The sequence below is a fragment of the Oreochromis aureus genome, linkage group 22, assembly GCF_013358895.1.
Source record: "Oreochromis aureus strain Israel breed Guangdong linkage group 22, ZZ_aureus, whole genome shotgun sequence".
NCBI lineage: Eukaryota > Metazoa > Chordata > Actinopteri > Cichliformes > Cichlidae > Oreochromis > Oreochromis aureus.
In genome coordinates this window covers 16582591-16608964 of record NC_052962.1, presented here as the reverse complement: position 1 = coordinate 16608964, position 26374 = coordinate 16582591, and the positions used below count along the sequence as shown (strand labels likewise).

General features: G+C 42.4%; 1 protein-coding gene across 2 annotated transcripts in view; it reads right to left on the bottom strand.

Annotated features, from left to right (window-relative positions):
- cdk6 (cyclin-dependent kinase 6) overlaps window positions 1-26374 on the bottom strand; it is a 40407-nt gene that overhangs the window by 7541 nt on the left and 6492 nt on the right. For both annotated transcript variants that reach the window (XM_031756890.2, XM_039605638.1), the window contains 3 exons: window positions 24504-24639; window positions 19408-19575; window positions 3884-3993 (listed from right to left, as the gene is read on the bottom strand). In XM_031756890.2, the coding sequence (XP_031612750.1) occupies window positions 3884-3993; window positions 19408-19575; window positions 24504-24639 (414 nt within the window). The remainder of the gene's footprint in view (window positions 1-3883; window positions 3994-19407; window positions 19576-24503; window positions 24640-26374) is intronic.

Below are 26374 nucleotides of genomic sequence, written 5' to 3'. Positions count from 1 at the left end.
GCAAGGAGAGAGAAGTGTGTGTGTGTTCGTGTGTGTGTTCATGGCCATCAAAGAGCTTTGCCTTACCGTCTACCTTACAGCAAAGTTGGGCAGATGCCAGATTTTGAAAATGCACTACACAAACCAACACACTTCAAAGTTTATTGTGTCAGGGTGCGAGGAGACGTACTGCATCAACTGCTCACTCTGATCAGGGCTGCAGACAGAACCAGACTGTGCTTTTAAATGAGCACTATATAACACAAGGACAGACCTTCGGTACACAGATTACGCACACATTGTTTCTACTATTTGACTTAAAAATGTTTGATTACAGATCAAGTTGGGGTTTTTTTTTCACGAGTGTAAAAGACGCATTGATGGGAAATAAACTTTGCTTTGTTCTCTTCATTTAAAGCCTGACCTTCAATAAAATTTTCCAGCTTGACCTTGCCACAAGTATGGAAAGTACCATACATTACTGACATTGAATGAAGTAGTTACGAGCATGACTGTGAATACATTACCTCTAAAACTAGCAGTGAACCTCTTATTCGAAATTCACCCATAAACCGCTGAAAATATTTGAAATGCGGTGCACAGATACAATTTCTGAACGAGGATAACGTTTTATAACTGGCGCCACAAACTGAAAACCTGTAAATGCTTCACCTGCTTTGCATGATTCGGAGTTTGAAATAATCCTGCTTATTTTTGGACAGCGGCCCCCTTTAATTCATCATCGGTCTCCGTCACCCCCCACCCTTCAAGGCCGACTATGAGAAACTTTTGACAGCAGAGCGGGACTTGTGTGACCACAGCTGTGTCATTCAGATGACCGTACAAGGGATATCTGCTCTCACCGAAACCTCTGCATACGCTGACCTCATGTGAAACTTTGGCCATGTTTCACGATTACACATCATTATGAAAGTGCACGTATGGCGTGTGTATGTGTTTTGGTTTTTTTTAAATATATGAATGACAGAAAAATAAGGAAACTTGAAAAAAGTTTGAAAGATGTCAAATGACGTGGGAACGCAAGTTCGAAGAAAAGCTATACTGTGAAGTGGTCTCAATTTAAATGTTGCAAACTAAGAGAATGAAACCTTAATCATAATTATAACACTAAGTATCAAAGCAGTCTCTCACAGTCCCAAAAGACCCATCTTTTTGTCCTATGCGTGAAAACTTGTAAAGCATCATTAAAATACTGTCACGTGCCAAGATTTAAATAGCCGGCAAACAAATTGAGCTTGATCAAACAACTCTTAGATCAAGCTTCATCACGGCACCATTTGTCAACAAGATACTCCGAAAGTGCCTCTGCATGTTTTTGTGCAGCACGACTAGATGTTAGCCTTGGGTAACCTTTTGATAGAGGAACCTATACATTCCCATCAGGTCCCAAGTACAGAGCGTGGATTGCTGTGTGCGGCTGCGCATGCTGGGGTAAGGAGTCGTTTGGGGAAGGAAGCAGGGCTGCTTCTCTTGGCACTTAGCCCTACCTCAGAAAGACTGTTATTATCTACTGTAGAACACGCCACTTCAGCCTGGCGCGACCTCTCTACTGTCAATTAAAGCCTACATTTTATACATACTGTAGCACCTTAAAAACATTAAATCAACGTCGTCTTAATTTGACGAGGATAAAACTGCATCTTTTCGCCCCCGTCTTTTCTTTCTTCCAAAAAACCAAAAACAGGCAGTTGTAACTTTTTTTGGGGGGGGTGAAAACTGTCCGTTATTAGCTTGGCTCGCCAGCGTGAAGTTCGTTAGACCACAAACTGACAAATACCTATACCAAGTAGAAGTAGAATCTAGACTTACATGCTGCAACCACAGCAGACAGCAGTGTTACTGTAATGGCTTGATAAGCCAACCGAAATGTGATTCCTCGCTGCTCATAACGCATCTGACAGGTGTCATTTGAGGAAAAGATGACTACAGTAAGAAACTCCCAAATAACTGATTGTGCCGAGTGATTTCAGTTCGTGTTTTTCAAGTAAAATTAGACCAATGATACAAAGAACGCCCGTCGCCCTCTTCGTCGAGCTGCTCCTTTGTGAGCGATCGTAAATACAACACTCAAAGAAAGACTTTAAGCTTTTTCATCTGTTCACATGGGAACATTTTTATGAGTCACCCACCAGTAAAGAAGACGTTTTGATGTCTTATACTGCTCAAAAATGTATCCATTATATTATTTGATTATTACTATTACTGCAACTTATATGATAAAACAAACAGTCAGATAATTTTATGGGGGGGAGGAGTATTTAATATTAATGACACAATGACTTGGTTCCAGTCCCCCATATCACTTCTCATGTCTGTAACCTCCCCAAGTGATTCGGTTAAAGTGCTGTGCTCACTGAGGAATGTCATCATTACTCAATCATTACTTAAGAACACAATAAAGGGACTTTGGTGGGTATTTTCCCTTCCACAATGCTTTGGCGTAACCCAAATAACAGAAATTACAACAGCTATCAAGAGTTTGTTGGAACAGAAATAAAACTTCATTAGTCTTGGGTTGGACACCCTTTTCCCTTCAGAAATGCCTTAATTGCTTGTGGCACAGATTCAACAAGTGGTTCTAAAAATTCCTCAGATTTTGTTCCATATTGACATTACAGCGTCATTCAGTTGGTGCAGATTTGTCGGCTGCACACCCACGAGGTTAATCTTCCGCTCCACCACATGCCAAAATGCTGCATTGGATTGATATCTGGTGTCTGTAGAGGCCATTTGTTATGACGATATGAGCTTTGTAACATAGCACTTTATCTGCCATCAGAAGATGGGTACTCTGTGGTCTGTGGTCATAATATTCAGGTAGGCTGTGGCATTTCAACCATATTTATTTGGCATTGAGCATAATTTTAAATGGCACAAAAATATCCCACACACCATCACACCATAACCAGCAGACTATCCTTTGATACTAGGCAGGATGGATTTATGCTTTCATGTTCACACCAAATTATGACGCTAACATCCGAATGCTGCAGCAGAAATAGAGACTCATCAGATCGAGCAACATCTTTCCAATTATCTGTTGTTTAAACTTGGTGAACTTGTGTAAACTATAGCCTCAGTTTCCTTTTTTTGGCTGACTAGATGGTCTTCTGTTATTAAAGCCCATCTGCTTTAAGATTGGACATGTTGATGTGGTCATCTTGACCATGTCAACACGTCTAAAAGCACCGAGTTGCTGCTTTGCGATTGGCTGATTCGTATAAACAAGAAATTAAGCAGGTATACCCAATATAGTGGCTAGAAGTCTCTATACCATGCAACGTCATGTCTTGGCAAGAGGAAAGTGGGTCATCTATAAGGTCTACATGCCTTTAAGCACAGCCCTAAATCCCAAATTGTCTCTTATACAACCGCTAACCTAAGTGTGTATATCACAGATAAAGACTTACAGTGCATTGAATAAGGTGTTGCATAGATGTGTGCAAATAGGTGATGTGGTTAGTTAGACCCAGCAAAGTGCTATTAAAAAAAGATACCAGTGAAAACAATCAAGACAACATGACGCTCACAAAGAGTCTGAATATGAAGACCAAAGTCTAACATGTGTTTAGACTTTACCACCAAGGTGCGTCAACACTAAACCTCTGAATGAAATGTGATTGTGTGACTCGGGAAGCATTTGTGAAAACCTCGACAGAATCCTTCCACATTATGTTTATTCTATGTTAGACTGCTTCCTGATTAATAAGAGTGATCAGCAGGGATGCTAACAGTGAACCCAGGAATACCTCGGAGAATCAACATTAGTGAAAGAGACAAAGGAATAAGAGAACTGCAGAGAGACTTTAATTGAAGTTCAAAGACAGTCCAGATTTAAATAAGTATAAAGCCCAGACATCTTTGCCCAATACTTAGGCCTCACCTTCTCCTGAACATCTCAGCGAAGATGCAGCCGACACTCCACAGGTCCACCGGTGTAGCGTAACTTGACTGGAGCAGCACTTCTGGGGCTCTGTACCACAGTGTTACCACCTGCAACACAGCAGAAAACCTGTTAGATTTTACTGCACAAAGCACACACATAGACACACAAGTCACTAATGCACAGGGTTAATGCTTCTCTGTCCCCATCTTGAGCTTATGTAAGACATGAAATCATATCTGGCAGGACAGGCCTCCCTGTTCCCATTCCGGTGTACCCACTTCACACAATCTTTCCACATCAATCCACCGGGGAAGCTCAGAACTGTACCTTTATTTACAATTGCAGCGTGAACGTCGGTACAGAGGAGCACCTACTACAAAGACTCACAATACATGTCTCAAACCTGGCAGACAACATGTGCATGGGAAATGAAAAGGGGGTGATTAACTGATATCAACCGCCCCGCTCTACCCCTCCTTCCTGTCAAAATAGAGAGTGAGAAAAAAACCCAAACACTTCCTGTCTTTTATCAGACTACCCTACATCCACCTGAAGCATCAACAGCAGCCATTTTGTGCTACTTCAAACTAAGCATGCTTTCCAAATTTGTCCCTGTAACTCTTTTGGGACCTCGCAGTTTGTGTGTGTGGAGCCATGAGCCTGCAGGAAAGCAGCAGCATTGTTAACAGCTACAGTAGGGAAAGCCTCCAGACAAAACTCAGTGACCCCTAGTAAGAGTGGACGGGTTCCAGGTGCTTTCCTAAACTCCAGATTTTTCCTACAGCTTTTGGCTGCAGTTCCCCCTCCAGGCACTGCAGACTGCTTATCTGGATCTTCAAGTCAGGGACGAATGTATGTAAGCAAAGAGGATGCACTGTCACCTAGATATATTTATAGACTTGGCTGGCTCTAAACAAGTATGAAGGAACAATCATTGGATTTTTTTTCCTCCCCTCCTTTTTCTTTAAAGATCTTATTCACTCTTAAAATATGCTTGACTAGGTAATTTGAGAGGAATGATCTTCAAAAGAAGTACGCAGTTAAATATAAACTATTAGTGAATGAACTGGGTCATTGTTTATGTGACCGGCACAAGTTGCTTGTGTGTTTCTGACTTGTAGGATTGTGGTGAAAGGAAACTCATGTTAGGTCTAATGCTCCACACTTTGCTTTCAGTATTTTTCAAAAACTTCTGAAACTGCTCTGAAACATTATCCAGACATTCACAGCAACCAGGTGACACTTTCACAGACTCTGATTTGGATGATGATGGTTTATTACTGGAAAGCTGGAAAGCTAATGAAATCCTCATCAGTCCCAGGTGGGCTTTCAGTTGATTGCCAACTAGCCTAAATTACATCCAAAAACTCAACAAAACATGCTACAAGTAAACAGACAGTATTAGTTCAAAGTACTGCAGTGACTAAAGGGTTTATGGTTCATGGGCTGGTGTCTATTTGCATAGCTCTTTACCTGCACAGAAAAGAAGGATTGTGGAAATATAATCAAAGCAGAGACACTTTTTGTGCATGTTCAAGATTAAAAATGCATGCATTATAAGCACCAACAGTGGCTGCAGAGGACAGTTTTCATTGTTTTCAAGCACTCGGTTTCACTTCAATATTTAAACTTCTTTCTCTGTTATGTCTTCTCCACAGCAGGGAGGGCCGGGGGTGGTAGCTAAAGGGACCAACAATAGCACAAACACAAACAAACACAGGTAGCCCAGATTACAGTTTGTTCTACATATGTGACAATGCCATCGGGTTCATGTACACAACTACCAACTATGAAGATAAGGGTCTGCAAAGGTCTGCAGAACATGAGTGTAGGTGTTTCCTTGTGCAGTGCTGCGCCAGGAGTCACAGGTAGTGAGCAACTGGATTTAAACACATTACTGGCAGCCTAAATAAATATTCTAGGGCAATCGATTACCAGGTCATCTGGCCATGGAATAGGAATTCCACGGAAATCACTTTATATATGACTGTGGCACGAGAACTTGTCCTGGATATGTGAGGTGAACTGAACAAGTGAGCAAATCTCCAAGCTGACAAGTGAGATCAATAAGAGGAATAAAAAGCTGAGCCGCATTTTTTCTAAACTGAATGAGACTATTAATAGAGCCGGGGGCCGCATTTTGCAGATGTGTGATACTTTCTCATCTCTACTTCCTGCTTCAGTGGAAATAGGGCGGAAGTTGAGGCTAGTTGGCTGAGATCCGTCGGGCGAGTCACGTGACCAGAAATGAGACACGCATCTGCCAAGTGAGCACACCGAGTGTTAGGGTCATTGACGAATTTTAGAACAGTGAAACCTCAAAGAAAATCATGAATGGAAGTCGCACAGCTTCCCATAGAGTCGGGCTACATACTTTCATTTTGAACGAGGACAGGACTCAACACAGCATTGCTACATTTTTGTAGGAATTTTAAAAATTTTTCGAAAATCTTTTAGTTAAGTTTGCAGCAAAGTGTTGAGCTCGATCTTCAGTTAGAGCATATCTGCATCTGTCGCCTATGGAGATATTGCCATGAGACGTTCAAATGCAGGTCACCATTTTTAAACATGGATAGATGCTTAACCGACAAATGGCCCGCTCCACGTCTTCCTCTTACGCTTGCAGTTGCAGGCTCAAATGCATATGACCTCAGTCTATTGCATGGATTTGTCACCCTGCAAATACAAAAGTCAGGACTCCGAGATACATGCACGCACGCACACATGCACACAAACTCACACACTCTCACAAAGCCTTCTAGGAAGAACCACAGACCTAGAGCTCGGGGTATATCCGCCTCAGTGAAATGCAGTTATTCGAAAACCGAGCCACAACTGCAGATTAAGGCATATACATAACACATGCATGCACTTGCAGACACACCGGAAGATAGCTGTATTAAGCTTTATTTCAAATATGAAATTACACCCCAGCCACTTGCAAAATACTAAACCATTTTTGTAGCTGTGTATTTATGGCCTTGCATGCCTGCACTGAAGGATAAGCCAGCAGTTATTCTAGATTTGTGTTTTTTGTCAATGACCATCATAAAGGAAACTAAAACCAACAGCAGATGATTTTTCAGTACTTTCCAACTTCCCTTACTCCATCTTTGACACTTAAATTTGTTCCTGCTCAAGACATAAAAAAGTCACATATTTAAAAACATATTTTTTCATCTGTATTCTTTGCACTAGGTAGTGTTTAGAGCACCAGCTCCCTTTTCTCCATACCTCCTCCCTCATCTCTATAAAAAAGCCCATTTCTCTGTTTCTGTAAGTCTATAAAACACACGTGTCTAAAATGCAGTACAGCCCAGACTTAAGTTGGAGAACCTACTGTGTACATGAGTGGGTTTAGATCACACACATTTTGACACTATGCATGGAATGCTCCTGTTGCATCCAACCCCTTAAAAAAAAACAAAAAAAAAACCAAAACACAACACTCATCCCTACAATGCTTTGAGTCGAGGCCTAAACACACAACCAAATAACTGTTTTCACAGAGATGATTATAACAACACGTGTGTGCTACAAAATGAAAAAAAGGACATTCCACACTTGTAATGTTCCCTTTTGCCCCCCCCAATCTTCTTCCGACCACGTTAGCATTCCTCCTTCCTTAGTCTCGCTTTCTCACCCTTCTTATTCTCTGTTCTGCTTCACAAATGCCCTCATTATACGCTCCTGCTCTCCCTCTTCTGCAGGGGCTACATGAACACACGCAAACTCATGCACGCAGTATAACGGAAAGTCAAAAATGGGTCGGTCATTTTGCATTTTCAATCTGCCTGCGTCCATCTGACACCCTTCTTCCCCTCTGGCACGGAAACAGAAAACCCAGGAGGTGGTCAGATAAAGCCAAATGAGAAAAAAGACAGAGCAAGCTAAGAGCAACACAGCGAGGGAGAGAGATGTAGTGAGTGCACGAGGCTGACTCCAGATTAAAGGACAACATTCTCAGAATTCCTTTCTGCTGAGACCATCGTCCTCAGCCCTGCCTGCTGCTCTTTCCTCCCGGCTCCTCATCAGTGAGGAAATGGCTTCTCCTACCCCAGAGGACCTCCAGACCTCCTAGGTCAGACCTCCAAGCCCGTCCGCCTTGCAACATCCGTTCCGGTGCTGCCAGTGCATGCTGCATGTACGGGGGGACTTGTATGACAATGAGGTGCATGCACATGATCAAGGGTGGGGTTGGGAGTAGGGGCATTTGGTTTGAGCTATGTGTGAGTATTTGCATGCGAGTTAGAGAGCACCTGCTTTAGCTTGGATGAGTATGCTTCAGTGCCAAGAACCTTCTTGTGCTAGAGTGTGTAACTACAAATGTATGCAAGTCATCTGCAGCATGTGTTTGACGTTTTAAGGGAGAAATCCGTTTATTACAGCCTGGGCTTTATTTTTCCCAGATTAGTGCATCTTTGTTGTCAGTGATTAGTCCGTGTGTTTACCAGTTAACTGAAGCAGCATTTCGAAGTGGGAACTTTCCATTGTATCAGAAATATAAAACATCCGGTAACAATTATTAACAATGAACTCTGGGACTGGCCATCACCGCCCCACGCCATCACGATGCCGAAAATTCAATCCCGAGTTTATCGAGGTAGCTTTCAAAATAAGGTCAAAGTGCCTTTTTGCTAAACAACAGCAACTCTAATCTGAAGTAAATCTACTGCAGAATGGCTTGAAATGGGGTGGGGGGGGGGCAATTTCAATCTTAATCCAAAAATAGATGCGGTGAAATGTCCTCATGGAAGCTGCTCATACCACACATCACAATATCGTTGAGCTGAAGCATTTCTTTAAAAGCGCTCCAAAAAGTCCGCCTGAATATTGTGCAGGGTCTGCACTTTTGTTAAACATGTGTGAAACCTACGCTCGCCTCTTTGCCAATGTCGTTAGAATCACAAATATTGGCTGCGGTTGCACAAAGTAACAAAATAAGCAATAAACACTGTAGCTCGGCTAGAAAACAGGACCTACACTGTAATAACCAGAGTCAGTCATTCTTTTAGGTTAGCAGAACGTTTTTTGAACTGTAGGAGACCACATGCTTCATTCCTCATCCCATTCTTCTTCAAATCTCGAGACGTCTTCCTGTCAGTCAGAGTGACCTGATGTCATAAGGGGCTGCAGCGCCAGAGGCGAGGAGGCTGATGGCGCTTGGCTCGGGGCCCATGTTTACATTCCCTGTCACTGAGGAAGCCCAGGATGAAAGAGCTCCACTGCACAGTGATACATGCCCTCCACACACACACACACACACACACACACACACACACACACACACACACACACACACACACACACACACACACACACACACACACACACACACACACACACACACACACACACACACACACACACACACACACACACACACACACACACACGTACGTAATCGAAAAGAGCAGGATTGTCGAAAGTCACAATTTTCAGTTGCTGAATCAACCGGAATAGAGTGGAGTGCACTTAGGCTTGAGTACATTCCTGAAAACAATCCACAACAAATTGAAGTCTTCCTAAGAGAACCTCAGAGGAAAACGTGTAAAGACTCCGGTGTATATAGGCTGGCTACATTTGGGTGAAGCAGAGCGGATGTCATAATAATAAGCATTAAACAGCATTGTGTCTCCAGAGAGGCTCCGTTCGAAGCTTCAGCAGTCAGCCATCTTGTAAACACCATTATTTCATTCCTCCTTCACTTTTCCTCTTGCTCCCTTTTTTTTTGTTCTGCGAAAAAAAAAAGGGGAAAAAAAAGAACAATTCACAGCCTCCCACAATAGCTCTGCCCAGACCAGGAAAGGAAATAAAGGAGAAGATTTAAAAGAAAAATGAGGTGGGGGGGCAAAAAGGTCCATTGAGACAGAGACGCCTATGGGAGGGTCTGAGAGACAGCGAGAGAACTACAGGGGCCCAAAAAAGAAAAGTGCAAGAGCAGCACACAAACTGTATACAGTAAAACAGAAAAAAAAAAAAAAAAAAAAAAAAAACGAGGGGCAGTGAGACTGTTGCCAAAGTATGCACAGCGTACAGGAATGCAGCATGGGGCCCTCGGCGCACAAAACAAAGACAGCACAGTCAGTGGCTCTCTCTCCCCAGTGCTACCACATCCGCACATCATTAACTGGAAAATTCCTGATATATGCTGTAATTTCCCCCCCCCCTCCTATTCCTCTTGCTGCTGCTGGTACAGACTAGGCTTTAAAATCCAGGTGACTGGTGCGTGTGCACATGTGATTCACACGCACCAGTCAGTAGCCCCCATTTCTGCACCTGCAGGGTTGCCAAGACATCAACAACAATTAATACAGCAATGTGCAGAAGTATGAGCGTGTGTGCGTTTGCATGTGTGTGCACATATATGATCTCTGATCATATATGATCTCTGATCATATATGTGTGTGTCAGTGAGTGTGAAACCCTGCGAGTGTTTGCTTATGTCAAACTGAGGCCAACCCCTTTGCTCCAGCCGGCTGCAGTCAAAGCATAGAGGATGACTTTTCCTTTTTTCCCATGTGGAGCCGTTTGAGGAGATATCTAAACATTCCCACATTCAGTGCTGCACGTGCTCTCCTGCGTGCACTGCAAGGATTTTTTCCCCTCCCTCCCTCGCCCAGCCTGCTTGCCTCTGTCTCTCTCTCTCTCATTTATTTCTTGCCTGTCCAGAGCAGAAACACATTGTTTGGCATGAGGACAAATTCACAGACATGACGATCTGCTTCATACTTTGTCATCGCAGAGTTATTTCATCTTCGTCCGTATGTTTCTGAGCTCTGCTGCGTTAAACAGTGGCGGTGCACAGCTGATGTCTGACATAGTTTGACGATTGCGTCAGCCCCTAAAGCATGTTTTGGAAAGAGGCTTTTTTTTGAAACATTGCATTTGGTTTGGGGGAACAACACACCTTATTTGCATGATCATCGGTATCTTCTAAGAGCATCATGACATGCCACAAATGAGAACATTTTCCGCTAACTCCCGCCAACAGATTTTAACTGATATTCATAGTCAAACGAGGGTGCAAAGGTGGGAGACACTTTCATAGTGAAAATGCAAATGCAGACTGAATACAGTCAGACTGCTTCTTGAAAGTCTTGTAGTGTTAAAAGCACGTCTGCTGTTTGAGCACGGGCAGGAAATCTGGTTTCAATTTGTTTAATGTCGTCTGAGATACGGGTGTCTTATTCTGGTACGGGTAGTGGGAGGGCTGCGAGAGGGAACCGGGGGGAAGAAGTGGGAAAACACCTTTGATCAGGTAACGGTTACAGTCCCCTGCATGTCACCAACCAACATTTTACGGGAAGTGGTGGCTGTCGACGTGCAGATTGTTTGAGACGAGTCTATTCAAAATTATGCAAATCAGAAAAGCAGCAATGAGTAAAAAACAGTGTTTGTATTCAAAACAAGTAAGCCTCAATTCAGCCAGGACATAAAATTCCCTTTGGCTCCCATGTCACTCAGCACACTGATGTAAGATAAGATCAGAGGCAAGACAAAAAACATTTGCACCACTAATAAGCTTATCTTGTCATTCCCAGTAAATGATGGCTGCCCGTTCCATTTCTTTTCTGCTAAAACTAGAAAAACACAAGAGCTCAACAGATACCGCTCGCATCAAAGTCTGCTGGCATTCCCCTTCAGTTCTCCAAATTCAATTTGAGCGGCAACGACATGCGCGTGACAGGCATAAGAGCGGAAAGCAACGGGCATCACGGGATCATCCCATCGAGCCTTGTATGACGATGATTATAAATGTGTGGATGGCAACAATGGAAAGACCCCTATGGTCAGGTTACAGGAAGTTATTTATTGGAAGCTTCACCTAACTTGACCTGCATGAGTCACATGAAGCTGAGGGGATTCCCTTATCTTACTGTTAGGAATTTTCTTAAAAACACTGAGCTGGATTTCTCCTCAAGCTCAAAGTTTAACATGAACTGACATGTTTCATGCATTACGTATACGGTCAATAGGGATTAGCTTAAATAAAAACATTCATTAATGCACAGGAGTGAAGAGAGAGAGATGAGTTCCTCAACGTGCATCCATTTCCATCATTCCAGTTATGCAGAGTTGCTGATTTGTTACTGAGCCCTGATAAACAGGAGAGGATCGATTAATGCTCAGATGATGGAGGCAGGAGTAAAAGGACTTTTTTCTGCTAGAATGGCTCCATTTCCCAAAACTTTAGTGGGAGTGTTAACGAAAAGTGTAAGAGTCTAGTGTAGGAGATGAAGTTATACCAACATCCTGTTGATCCTAAGTGGGCAGAGCAGATGCTGTGGTGTGTTTGAAGGGAAAGATTCACTCAGATGCATAATCAACAATAACCAGCCCAAAAATCCACCGTGCATTAGTTATTTCCTAAACATTCAAAATTCATCCACCCACAGCTATTACAAGACACCATTAAAAAGTGTGTTTTCATTGTTACTAGGCTACCTGTTGCCTTTTTTGGTAGTTATTTTAATGGTTAGAGTTCACATCCTGTGAGACTGAAATGGAAAATTCTCCATAATAAAACTCTTGAAATGACAGGAAAAAAAAAGATTTCTGCCTTTATTAAAATAGATCAGGGTCTTACTAACGTCCAGCAGTGATGGTGCTTTCTGCCAAATAATTTACACGTTACAAACTGTGACTGTCAGCTAAAGGCATGCGTGCTCTTTTTTTGTGTGCTCCGATGTTTATGGCCTAGTGTTGGTGCTGACATGTGGAAACTGTCTGATGTGCAGACTCTTGTGTGCAGAAAAAGCCTCTTTAAGCTGTATTTCTTCAGACAAACACTTTGTCCATCTGTTTCAAAACACTGCTGGGTCTCATGAAATACATAGTTTGTAAGGGGGGGTGGGGGGGCTGTATGATATTTTACTTGAATCTATTGCATGTGCTTTTCATTGCAACTGCCTCTTGAGGTCTTCAAGATTTATTTATATTTACCTACTTGAATTTATAACCTCCGCCAAGGAGGTTATGTTTAGCATTTGCATGCTTTTCTGTCTGTTAACATAATAGGTCGAAAAGTTTTGAATGAATCCTGATAAAACTTGGTAGGGGGTGTCGAGTGGGGTCATGCTAACAATCCATTAAAATGTGGCCTACATCCAGCGAAGGTCTTCCACGCCAACTTCATGATTTGTTACCGAAATTGACGAAAAGACTTAGATGTGATGTGTATTGTACAAAGATCTAAAATATGTCACAACATTTAATACATGTCACATGCGATATTTAAAACTGTTTCTCATGGCCTCTGCAACATTAAGGACATGATACCGGTATGTGGGGTGTCACATTTGACATTTCACATGTGCCTTTCTTTCAAGCTGACCTTAAAATCTGCTATATCTTTAAAGTTATGTCAAAAGAAAGAGCTTAAATGTACTGCAGTATAATATAATATCATAAGATCAAGTTATTTATGCCCAGTTACAAATAAATACCTATCATCTATTACCTACTCCTACAAAATGTTTGTGTATTGAAAGTAAACGTGTTATGCCACGTGTTGGCGGAGGTTTGCACTCTTCTGATGCTTTTTGTTGAATTTATTATCGATTCTTCTTTACGTTTTCTGTTCACTCACTGTACTGGTGATGCAAATGATTGCTAGGTTCGCTGACATGCGTCACCTGCAGGGTTTAGGATGCTGTCACACCGGAAGGCGGTCAGGCCTTAAAGAACTCGAGTATTAATTTTACATGTTGAATAAAATGAACGATGTGCACATTTATGACAGATTCTCTGAGAGTCTGTTGCATGTTCCCTACCCCCGCCTCGAGGAGTGGACCAATCTGAATGAAACTTTGCATGAACATTGCCTTGGGCACTGTGAGCACTAACATCTATATAGTAGTATATAGTATTAATTTTGACAGTTCAACTGAACTCTGAGTGGAATGAATTTTAAGAATGTGACAGTTTTTACATTTACAGCCACTCCCCGTTTAACATGGTTTCTCTTTTTCTCAAAACCCATGAGCCCGAAGAAGGGCCGACACCGAAAAGTCACAAATTACTGCATCTCTGCAAGCTAGACTATGTGCAAAGTCTTTTTGTTTTACAAATTAAACAACAGTTATCCCAAAGCACTTCATATTCTGAGATAAAGACCCTACCAGTGTTGTCATCCTGCTAACAAACCCAGCGTTTACTAAGTCCATTAGTAATCTCATTACATGTTTTCTGTCACTTTATGCATTTAGGATACAAGAAAAGGTTAAAGCGTTGTGCTACTCTGTGAGTTGGTTTGTTTTGTATTAAAATGATGTGACACTTCTTCCCATTTCCAAAAAGATTATTTTGCTTCAAGTGCTTTGGCAGCAGGAGGACCTTAAAGAGCCCTCTGCACTCTTTCCTGTTATGTCAGATTAACCCATCAGCTTTTCCCATCTGCCTGTCACTCAAGGCAGTACAATGAGGCTGTAGCCAAACTAGGGTCATTAAAAAAAAAAAAAAGAAAAAGAAAAAAAAAATCAACAAAGCAACGGTCCCTCAGGGACTGCCGGGGGCACCCTAATCTGGACCCCCACACCAACCCTTTGGGTGGTCTCCCTCCCCTCTCCCTCTTTTTACTCTCCATCTCCGTTCTACGAGAAGCCGATTTGGTTGGGTTGGGAGGTAATCACTCATATTCAGTCATGCATGCACCCGGACTCCATGGCCCAATTTTAAATGCACGTGTATTAGCAAGCCACCATGTTGCTAGGTGAGGCAGCAAATTCATCACAAAAAGAGAAGTTCGGGCAATGCTGGTAAATCATCAGCAGAAAGTACAGCAGTGCTACTTTCAGTTAGCAACACTGGAAAAACAAAAAAAAACCCATAAAAGTGAGTGAGGGACTCTTTGACAACTTCATGCAAATGTTCATTTCAGTCATCTTGTCATTCTAGAAGTGCTAAATGAATCACTTTGAAAGTGAGAGAGAACAGTCTCATTCGCTTAAGCAACAGCAGTTCTCTAAAGCCCATCTGTCTACCAGTAACGGTGGCATTAGGTGACTAAATATGTAACTGTTGGTCTGTTGGGCAAAGGGGAAGATCCTCTTAAACACTGTGTGTGTGTGTGTGTGTGTGTGTGTGTGTGTGTGTGTGTGTGTGTGTGTGTGTGTGTTGGTGTGCGCTGCATACAGTGTAGATTGTGCGCTTTATTATTAGCAAGAGGAAACAATGAATGGATGAATGGAGATTGTGTATGTGTGTGCGTTTGTTTGTGTGTGTGTTGGGCTGATAGGGGGATTCCAGACCCAGGAACATTCATCTGGAACCGAAGACCCCATCCTCGCAGCTCCACACCAGCGCGTGCATGTGCTAAGACACACACACACACACACACCCCATCTCGTTTTGTGGCCCAATCTAACCGAGGAAGGAAATGAGTGCTCGAGTGTGACTGCAAACAGATTAACATGTTATGTGCTGCTCTGTGTGTGCGCGCGAGTAGTTTCGGGGACTTCATAACTGTTGCTCATATGTGAAGGTGAATCCCCTGGCAAGTATTCTTTCCTCGACAAAAATGCCCGTCTAGTCATAAAAAAAAAAAGAAAAGAAACTATCACACCTACTTGAGACGAATCTTCAGTAAAACCACATACACACTAAATATTGTGTAACACTATGCAAATTCTATGGTTAATCATGTCTTCATCTACTAGTGCGCTATGAATAATCATCAATCAGGATGATAGATAACTGAGGAAATACTTCTCTTAATCTAAAAAAATTACCCTTGATTATAATACTGAGAAATTATATGTTTATGGCGTGGCCTACGATCATTACTCAAACTGAATTTCTTTCCTCTTAAAGACTAACCCAGTTAAAAGCAGCTATCAGGTGTAACCTTTGGAACCGTAACTCATCTGTACTTTCCAATAACTGTTGCCTTAATAATGAAAGTGCAAGTTAACATCAGTGTTTCCAACACAAAGACTTTACCTGGCGTTTCGCCCACTTATGTGAATGCCTCCCAGTGTATTTGTTGAGTAATCTTAGCATTTAATTTAATTATTAACTTAAAATTGAACAACAATGCCATCCACAGTGGATCTACCAACAGACACACCCTCCATTCTTATTTATTAAAGTCGCCACTAAACACTTGGCTGACCAGAACACATTTTATACTCCAAGCTCATGTACATGCCTAACATTGTTGCCAAGAGAGTCTGAAAATATCACATCTGGACTTTAAGAAGGCAACGTAAACAAAGGTCACTGGGGCATGCATGGTGGGATGGTCAGCTTGCTTGACATTTTTAATGGGTTTGGGGTTTTTTTAAGAATCTGGTGATTTGTTTCATTAAACTGCCTTTAAAACCATCAGAAATGGTATTTCTCCATAAAAATGCCTACAGAGCACCAGAAGTTGTTACTGTGCAGTAGATGCAAGCATGTCAGCTTTGGCTGTCACACAGAGAAGAGCACCAATGATAATGCCACAGACGAGCAGAATCAAAGCTCGTCCTCTATCAGCTCAGCTTTCTCGACATTTATGTCACCTGGACCCAAGGTGGATTATGGTGGATGCAGAAAAGTACAACACCAGCCTATCCAGGTGCATGCACTTTTTCCTTCTGACATATTTCAGCCAAAAGAAAAAAGAAATTAGGTTTTTGCGCAACTCACTTGAGTCTGGAAAGATACATTTCTTTAGCATCACAAGATGAGTACTATTTAAGTCTACTATATGTAAGAGAAAGCTGACATATCTCCAGGATGACTTGCACCAATACAATATAGATGAATAAATAATTAGTACTACAGGTCAAAAAATTACAGTTGGCTAAAATACTTTTATTTCACCTTCACCAAGCCTTAACATAAGGTAATGACAATATCCCAATGGACTCAAAAAGTCCAGACACATTAATGATGAAATTTCCTAAAAAGGCAGGCAGATCAGAAAAGCTTCGAATAAAAGTTTTTTTAAAAAGGGAAAAAAACCCCAAAGTACTGAGCTACTGTTGCTGCCTACCTTGATCTTGAAAGTCTCATCTCTCCTCATTTTAAACTCTTCCAAAGACTCTTTTCAGTCCCTCTCTATATATTATCTGGTCATCAGAGCCCAGAGCTCAGCAGTTGGGCATCAAAGTCCCGACAGCGGGACGGGAGGGGTGTCTGTCTCTCCTTGCCTGTTCCATCCCTGTCTGCGACAGCCACTGAGGGATTCCTGAGGCAGGCCACGGGGCCCCTTGGCTCTCAATTTACACAGAGAAATCCTATCATTTGGCGCTGTTCTGCCGAGCTACCCGCTGATGCCCTGTAAGTGCCCGCTACAACACATTAGACGCTTTTCATCCAACTCTCAGGAGATGGGAGGGAAGTTCAAGGCGGTGTGTCTTGTGTTGGGCTTTGGGGTCAGGAGGGGGATCCATCAAAAAGCCTTGATGACAACGTCGGCATGAGTTTGAAGTATCCACACACACAATTTATCAAGATCCTACTACAAAGTGCATGTTCGAGGATGGTTTGTACAAATAAATAAAAGACAACAAACACACAAACACACACACACAGTTATTAAGTGAAACCCTGTAGAAAAAATAAAGAGGTTTTGAGTCGGTTTTTGAATGTAGTTACAGCTGTAACTGACTTCAGGTCAGCAGGCAGGTTGTTTCCAAACAGCATCACAGGAACTGAAAGAACCTCAGGAAACTTAGGATCTAATTCTGGAAACACTTAAAAGACCTGCACCTAATGACCTAAGAGGTCTGACTGGGTTACATGCACTGAACCAGTCAAAGGATTTTAAAGGTAATTCTCTGTTAAACTGGGAACCAATGAAATGCCTTCAGTACTGGGGTAATATGTTCAAGTTTGCATGTATATGTAAGGACTCTAGCTGCTGCAGTGAGTTTAAGTCATTCTACTGATGATTCTAATAGTCAGTAGTAAATAAATAAATGAATGAAGCCTTACAACAGTCTAACCTGCTAGATATGAATGCATGGATCAATTTCTCAAAGTCAGTTTGAGAGAAGGATTTTCAAAGTTTTTATCAATTTAGGTGGAAGAAAACAGTCCGTGACTTTATTAACATGACTGAGATGACTGTCCAAAATAATGCCAATGTTTTAACCTGCTGACTGTGTTTGAGAAAAGGTGGTGATACATATGAACAGATTTTCTCTCCTATTTTTAGAACAACAAATATTTCCATCTCGTTTCTGTTCAATTCAGAAACGTTTCTGGCTTCCAGCAAATGTCATCAACGGATCTTATTCATTTGTGATCAGAACAAAATAAGCACAGCTGTGCATCATCTGCAAGAGAGTGGTAGGATGTATTATTATTTTTTATGATAGTACAGTGGTCCCTCGCTATAACGCGGTTCACCTTTTGCAGCATCGCTGTTTCGGGGATTTTTTTTTGGTGCAATTTTGCATGCTTTGTTTTTTTTCCCAGCGCATTGTGTTCTGCATCCTGATTGGCTGTAGACCATTGTCAGTCAATCTCGTGCCAAGTCTCCTGTCCAGTACAGAATGCGTTCACCTTGTCAAATTTACATAGAACTTAGATCGCTAGCAGTGTGACTCAGAAGTGCTGTACTGTAACCTTTATCCCCAACAAACAACACTAACGACGAAGCGTTTTGCTCCGTCCAAGGCACCTGCAGTAGCACCAAAAGGCAGAGGAAGATGCTACCATCGCACAAGTTGGACTTCTAGACACAATCAGATAAGTCAAACCCACTCAACTCATTCTTCTTGCTTCCTCTACTTCCATACCATTGATTCATTAATGTTGAATTCTCTCGCAGCTGCTCTATTCTCATGTTCTGGACCTGAAAACAGGGTTTGATCTTTGGTTTCATTCTATAATACTGGACTTATTTTTCTACAAAGGTTTGAACTTTGTGGGCATTTAAACAAGAGAGAAAAGTGTGAAAATGTTCATGCCTGTCTGAGACAAGTGGAAAAAGTGTGTAGTGAGGGGTTTTACAGCCTTAAAACATCTATAATAATTGTAAAGAATAAAGCTGACTACTCCACGGATATCACCTATCGTGGGTTATTTTTAGAACTTTAGAACTTAGAATTTTTAAACGAGGCACCACTGTACCAAGCAGAAGCATGTGAAGGTTAAAGAGTCATGGACCAAAGAAGGACCCTTGAGGAACTCCCAGTGGAATTTTCATTGTGCAGATCTAAAACTGCTAATTGAAACATGAAAACTTGTATCCATGAGGTATGATGGCAACCAGCTGAGAGCCCGACATGTTAAAACCAATTAAATCTATTATATTTTGCTTTGAAAGATAAGATCAGAAGTAGGTCTATATTTATTAATTGCCAATAAATCCAGGTTATTTTTCTTCAGTAGTAGTGTGATTACAACTCAAAAGAAGAAGAAAATAAATTAAAAAAATAAAAATCACCATATTTCATAGTGAGAAGTCTTGACGCGCTCATCCAGTCGGGAAACCCTGTGCTTACAGTTTTGTGAGTATTTGTTTTGAAGGCCTCCGCTGGATGAGACCTACTGCGTTTAAAAATATGAAGACCGTAACTCACCACTGACGTGAGCGCCATCTGGAAGCTGTAGATGCGAGCTAGACCAAAGTCGGCCAGTTTGATCTGTCCTCCGCTGGTGACCAGGATGTTTTGGGGTTTTAGGTCACGGTGAACCACGCGGTGCGAGTGCAGGAAGTCTAACCCCTGGAGCAGCTGGTACATCATATCCTGTAAAAGAGCCAAAGAGGGAAACAGAGGGGCAGCAAGGACATAAAGTTAATATGAAGTTTAAAAATGGATGGTTTAATTATGAGACTAGTACAGCAACGGCACTATTGAACGCATACGGGGCAAAAAAGGCTGAGCGGATGGTCGTGGATGTTGATTACATTTGCAATATACACATCTGAATGATTACGTCTGACCTGTTGGAACGTCACTTCCGAAACAGTTCATGCTAACTGTCCACACAAAGTCTAGGCTGCAAAACCTTGCACAACTACAAAGATTTGAATCCATTTCTCCTTCGCTCTGAGCAACGAAAGGCCAGAGTGACAACAGCCTGCAGTGAAAAGCATTGTGGTATGGAGGGAGTTAACTAGAGGAGGCCTGCGTCTTTTCTCGTCGACTGTGGCAGATGTTTGATAACTGACACACACACACACACACACACACACACACACTCGATAGAGGCAGAAAGAGGCCCCTGCTTTGTACAAGCACAGATCTCTGTTACTCAGCAGCTGTCCTGCTAGATTTAATTGGCACTCGCTCGTTTCTCTCCCCTTTTTATGCCCCAAAGCTGACCTCAGAAAATAGCCATAGGCACCGCATCGCCCATGACACAAAGAGGAAGGTAAACTGGCATGAGCAGGAATGAACAAAGCCAGCTTAGACTTGTTCTTTCCAAATAGGAATACTCTCAAACAGGTGCCACACCTGTAAACAAAAAACAAGTCATTCCATGGGATTGTGATCAGGTAGTTTTGGCAAAGACTGTTTAAGTAAATAAAAGTCGAGGGAGTGGTATTTCAGGTTGAATCCTAATACCAACTTAAAAGTGTGTGTGTGTGTGTTTGGTTTTTTTAGCCTCGCTTACATGTAGCACACAGCAGAAGAGCTTCAGGCACCTTCTCTGCTGAAAATACTTCATTTGGTTTAGGTGAGACGGGAGGGGGTGCAACACCTGAGTAGACCCATTTGTTCCAGGCAATTACCTGGTCTGTGTTCAAGCGGACATTAAGCAGATTTCGTATAAGGGGAGCTGAAAGTCTGTTTAGCGAAAAGACAGAACGATCCCCACGATTGTGCTCTTGGATCTCCGATCGGGTACCGTCTAGAAATATCCAAGGTTTGCGATGAGAGTTTGAACGCCCCTTTCTACAGCACCCATACTCCCTCCTACTCACAAGACACACACCCCAAAAAAACAACCCAAAAAGCCCTCCGCCAAGACCTCACAAGTGACATGGACCTGAGCCCGCAGCTCTATTCAGTGGCCGACCAGCTGGTGAGTGAGTCAAAGGGGTCTGCACACTGAAGCAGAAAACATTAGCGAGCAGTGTGGGGCTGGCTGCTGTGCGGGCCACAGAGGAGGAGACAGGGCACCCTGCACACAATACTGTGCAGATGGGGAGTGATGTGAGTGTGTGTGTGTTTGTATACACAAACTAACAATGTTCCCCCTGGGTTGGTGTAAGTATGAGCACATCCATTTCCAAATCTGTGTGTGTGTGTGTGTGTGTGTGCATGACTGTATGCACCTCAGTCTGTGTGAGGGTGCATCAGTGTGTGGGTGCCCTCTGACCAAGGACAGGCAGGATGTATAAACAGACCTTCCTTTCTACATCTCCATTGAGCCATGACCTCCCGAGGAGGGCAGCAGACAGACAGGGCCATAGGACAGAGGCAGGCAGTTGGTTATTTTGTGTGTGTGTGTGTTTGTGTGTGTATATACAGGGTGGGGTGGGGGGGCTGACACAATAGCATGGCCCCCCCACCCATCAGTTCCTCTGTGCTTTAAATAGCCATTTCACCATGCTTCCTTTCAACAGCATTTCCTAATAAACACTAATTATCTCACAAGTGTGACCTTTGGACAAACACATAAACAGTCTTGGCCTCTGCGGCCTGAGTGTCATCTTCTCGTCACTATCAGGTAGAGTCACAGCTGAGTAATGCTAAATATTTCAGCTACGTTCTACATGGTCACTATAACCACTGACAGCAGGCAAACATCAAGTTTATGCATACAAAAATATAGTTTATAACTTCTGAAAAGTATAAAGGCCACTTGTGGCACAAAGCGATCCACCTCCCTCAATGCTGATTCCAGCTGCAGGGAGAGAAAAGTGGCTCACACAACTGTCTTCAACTGGCAACGCTTCAAGCTAAAAAGCTCCACAAACAACTTGGCCAGGAGGAAATAAAAATCACACAAAAAAGCAACAGATCTGACCCTGAAAAAAAGAAAAAGAAGAAGAAGAGGTCCAGGGAGGGAGGGAAAAAAAGTAGTCAGCCCATGCAAAAAGCAGTCAAAACATGGCTTTCTGAGTGCGCCTCCTTTTCTAATGCAAATGTAGCAGAGGCAGCCATATTGTTTATTGTAGCCAGGCACAATATGGGACATCTGCCGGTTAGCGTTAGTGTAATTCCCTCCCCATGCTTCATTAACCTCTCTTCTCCCCCTTCTTCATGGACCCACAGAATAGAGTTGTGGAAGCTTGGATGATGGTGGCGGAGGAGGGTGGGCGAGCCCCAAGCGGTCGCCCGGCTGACGAGCGCTGAGGTTGGGGCAACCTGGCTGCTTGATGTCCTTCCAGCTCATTTGATTCCTGGAGGAGGGCCCCTTGCATCAATGACCATGTGGTGGGTCTCGAGCCTGAGTGGGTGGTGTTGGGTGGAGGGCTGAAGTGGACAGGCTAGGTCAGGGTGGGGTGCTTCGAGTTTGAGAAAAACTATGCTTCTTCTTTCGGAGTTTAGGGCCACTGGTTGAAGGTAAATGTTTTTTCATGGTTAAAGGTGGAAACGTTCACACAGTCAAGGGGGACTGCCATTTAATCAGATGGGCACAGGCGGCACACGTCTGGACTGGGATTCAAAATCTGGAGTTGTTTTGGGGGGAGGGGATCCCCTTCGAGTTACTGTGGAGTGTCCACTGTCCTAGCAATAACAGGGGATGGTGCCTGGCTGGCTCTGTAGCATTGTCGCTGTCCTTTTGTTCCTTGAGGCCTCAGCTGTTAGGAGAAAGCAGAGCCTGGGAGGGGGCTTAAGGGGTGGCCACATTGTTCAGAGCCCCAAAACGCCTCCTCAAACTTTTCCAACGTCAGATATGGCCAAGCACAGATAGTGTGGATGGTTGGATGGGTTGACATCTTATAAAACTGACAATCCCACAAGTAAGCCTACTTCTTGTATTGTCAGGCCAGGTTTGCAGAGTTAAGAAAGCTGGCCGAAATGTAACTTCTCTGTCTTCTTTCCTTTCCAGTACAAACCACTTCCTCATCTTTTCTTGAATACTGAGCACAACAACACAGGCTTCTTAGTGGAGGTATGTACCAGTGTCCAGATGTTTCAACACGCCTTCAAATGTGAACATCAGACCGTTGACACATCTTCACACGTGGTCTGAGACTAAAAGAGGGGAGCGCTTGTTCATTACAGTCGTATTCAGTGCAGTAGCCTCTACACCGCCACAGAAAGAGTCTGAGTCATTCAGGGTTTATAATCAGTCCTTTCGTTGATTAATTCATCACTTATTATGAGTCCTATGAGACAAGTGGTCAGAGATCCGCAACCATTGGTTCAGCCATTTAACCAGACTAATAAGCAACAATCTTTTGATAAAACTGCACATTTTTACTCCATCCACTGGCACTACAATTATTAATGAGCTGTTTTAAATTAAATGAGCTAAACTAACTCTTCTGTTAAATCAAACAGAGAAAAGGGCCTTTCTTCCCACCCTTTACTTCCATTAAATCCCCTTGGGCTATGTCCTTATTTTCAGCTTATTTAAAAAAAAGTAAATAAAATTAGTTAATACAGCTTCATGGGACTCAAAACAACTGACTAGCTAATAAGGATTAACCTTCTGATGAAACAGACTCAAAAACTGAAAGTAGCTACACATAATGACTGTGAAAATTTCTGAAGCGTCGGGTTTCCAGAAAAACGCTGCAGTATTATAATATCTGCAGCCAGACGTGATCGGCGCACACATCACAGAAACCACAGTCCCACAGTCTGTATCAACTTCGGCAAAAGTCATGGGAAAGCCTCAGGTGTGATCTACCCGACTCGTCTACGCTTGCACTGCATCCCACTGACAGCGCGGCTCGACACAAAGCTTTCACAAGCGAACCCAGGCCCGGGGTGATGAGCAGCGGTTGCCGTAGCACCCGAACTTCTCCGTTTCAAATTTGACACTTCAAACTCTCGAGGCTCCTCTGTCTAAAAAAAAGAGATATACCTTTCCAGTATTATTCATGGCACATCAACTGACCTTGGGGTGAAACCCGATAAAGATCATTTTTTTTTCTTTTTTAATGTTTCCCACACGAATTCCTCAGCTTTTTTAAAAAAGAAAGAGACCATAAGAGAGGAAAGGAGCTACTTCCGACCTTTTGGCAAAGTGTAACTGGATGCTCAGTGGATTTATTTAACACATTTCCCAATTCAACAACTTTTAGCACACAACTGAGAGGGCTCTGTTTTCAAAGACACACATGGAAGATTTTTAAAACTGGCTCTGTGTCTGTAATATTGTGTAAAGTTGGAGGGAAGGGTGAAAATAGAGAAGGCAGGGATCCTTTAATTTGGAGCCCATCTGCCACATGTGCTGCCCCTCAGAGTGCCCCAGTAACTCTGATGTTGGAGGGAACTGCTCTGCCTTCTACGTCTCTGGCCAAGAAAACCCACTCAGAACCGTAGAAACATGGCTGTGTTCAACCAGTGCTACAGCCGCAAGAGATTAACCAGGCGCTTCCTATATACTTCAAACAGAAATAATATTTAAAATAAGCCTCCTTCGTTTTTTTTCTTGGAATAATGTGTAATAGGCCAGCACACACACATTTATAGTGACCATTAAAATGAAAAAAAACAAACTGCATTTACATTCCTGTGTAAACCTACATTACGACGACGGCGGTTACCTTGATGGTCTCAGGCGGTACTCCAGGGTCAGGAGCCTTTTCCAGGTAGGTGGTCAGGTCCTGATCTACATGCTCAAAGACCAGAGTGAGTTTGGTTTCTCGGTCAGTCCGAGAGACTGTGCACACATCAAACAACCTAGGATAGGAGAACAGATGATGAGATCAACACAATTGATTGAACGGGGGTGCACTAGGCTTAGTTCGCTGCTGCTACACAAGGTAAGAGTACATGTACACAACATCAAATATTACCCACAGGCTCTTATTACTATATAGACTATAATTAATCACCTTTCAGCTTCTATAACAGACTGTAATTTAAGATTTCAGATTCTTATGCCCCGTCAGTGAAGTAGGGTACTGCATTTGTTTTAGAGTATGAACACAACAATATATTATTAATATAGTAATAAAAGTATTTTAAATGAGAAGTTTGTGATACCAAACATTGGTGTAACTAAAGATATTATCAGCAGTGTTGGGGAGTAATGGAATACATGTACCAGCGTTACGTATTTAAAATACAAAATATGAGTAACTGTATTCTGTTACAGTTACCGTTTAAAAAGGTGGTATTCAGAATACAGTTACTTTGTTGAGATAAAGGGATTACACGGCGGTCTTTTCCCGTTTCATATGTTAGGCTATGTCCTCTCTACTTTTGGTAATTCCACGCCGGTGGAAACCCAAACAAAACACGCATTAAGAGGCTCTATATGGCTTGGCTCTGTATATAGCACTGCAGAACTGTGCCCCCCCCAGCATGATTGCACTGAGTAGGAGATGCTCTGTATCTCATTGTACAACTGTATAGTGACAATAAAGGCATTCTATTCTATTCTATTCTAATGCCTGTGTCTCAATCCCGCGGCCCATGTCACCACTACTTGCCCCATATGGAAAAGAAATTGGAAAAACGTATAAAAGACTTGCACCAGCTTTAGCTTGCTTCATGTAGTGAATCATATAAGGCTTATATGATTTACTCATGAAAGTGGCCACTTTGTCATTACTTTCATATATAGTTTTAGGAAGTATCCAAAACATACAAGTTCCATTTATATAATTTTTCAAGGGATCTTATATCTGTTTTCACTCTTGTATGCTTTTCATACAAGTTTCACACAAGACAGATACAAACCTTATAAGATTTAAACATTTTATAGATATATCTATCTCTATCTCTCTCTCTCTCTCTCTCATATCTCTTTTCCATATGGGGCGGTCCGCATAATGACGTGAAGAAATATTTTTTTCAAATTATTGTTCAAAAAATTATTTATTATGAAGTCAATAGGCAGAGTGTTACAGCCATAGCCCTAAAGAATGTGGCCTCATGGGCAGTGTGTAGTCCAGTTGTAAGTAAGCTATTAGGACTCAACTGTACACCGTGTTCGTGTTTTCCTCCGAAACAATAAGTTCCGTTGGAGCCTTTCAACGCCTCTCTCTGTGTCTCGCCAGCAAAGTCGACCCAGACAACAAAGTAAAGCTAGTTTTCGGCTACGAGCCCGACAAGGAACCTGACGTATTAGCCAGAGGTCCCTTTAATATGGTTCGGCGCCGCGGACCTGTTTTATATACGCGCAGAATAGTTTCATGAGATCGCTGCAAAAAGTGCAGCCTTACCTAATGTCCACCCTACTGTTACTCATTTATATTAAGATTTAAAAATCTAGTTGGTATTGGTATGGCGAGTAACCTTCAGTAATAGTAATAAATCACACAGCAATAGTACATTCATGTAGTTGTAAAAAGCATGATAATATATTAAGTAATCCAAAGTATTCAGAATACATTACTCTCATTGAGTAACGTAACGGAATACATTACAAAATACATTTTGGGGCATGTAATCTGTAATCTGTATTTTA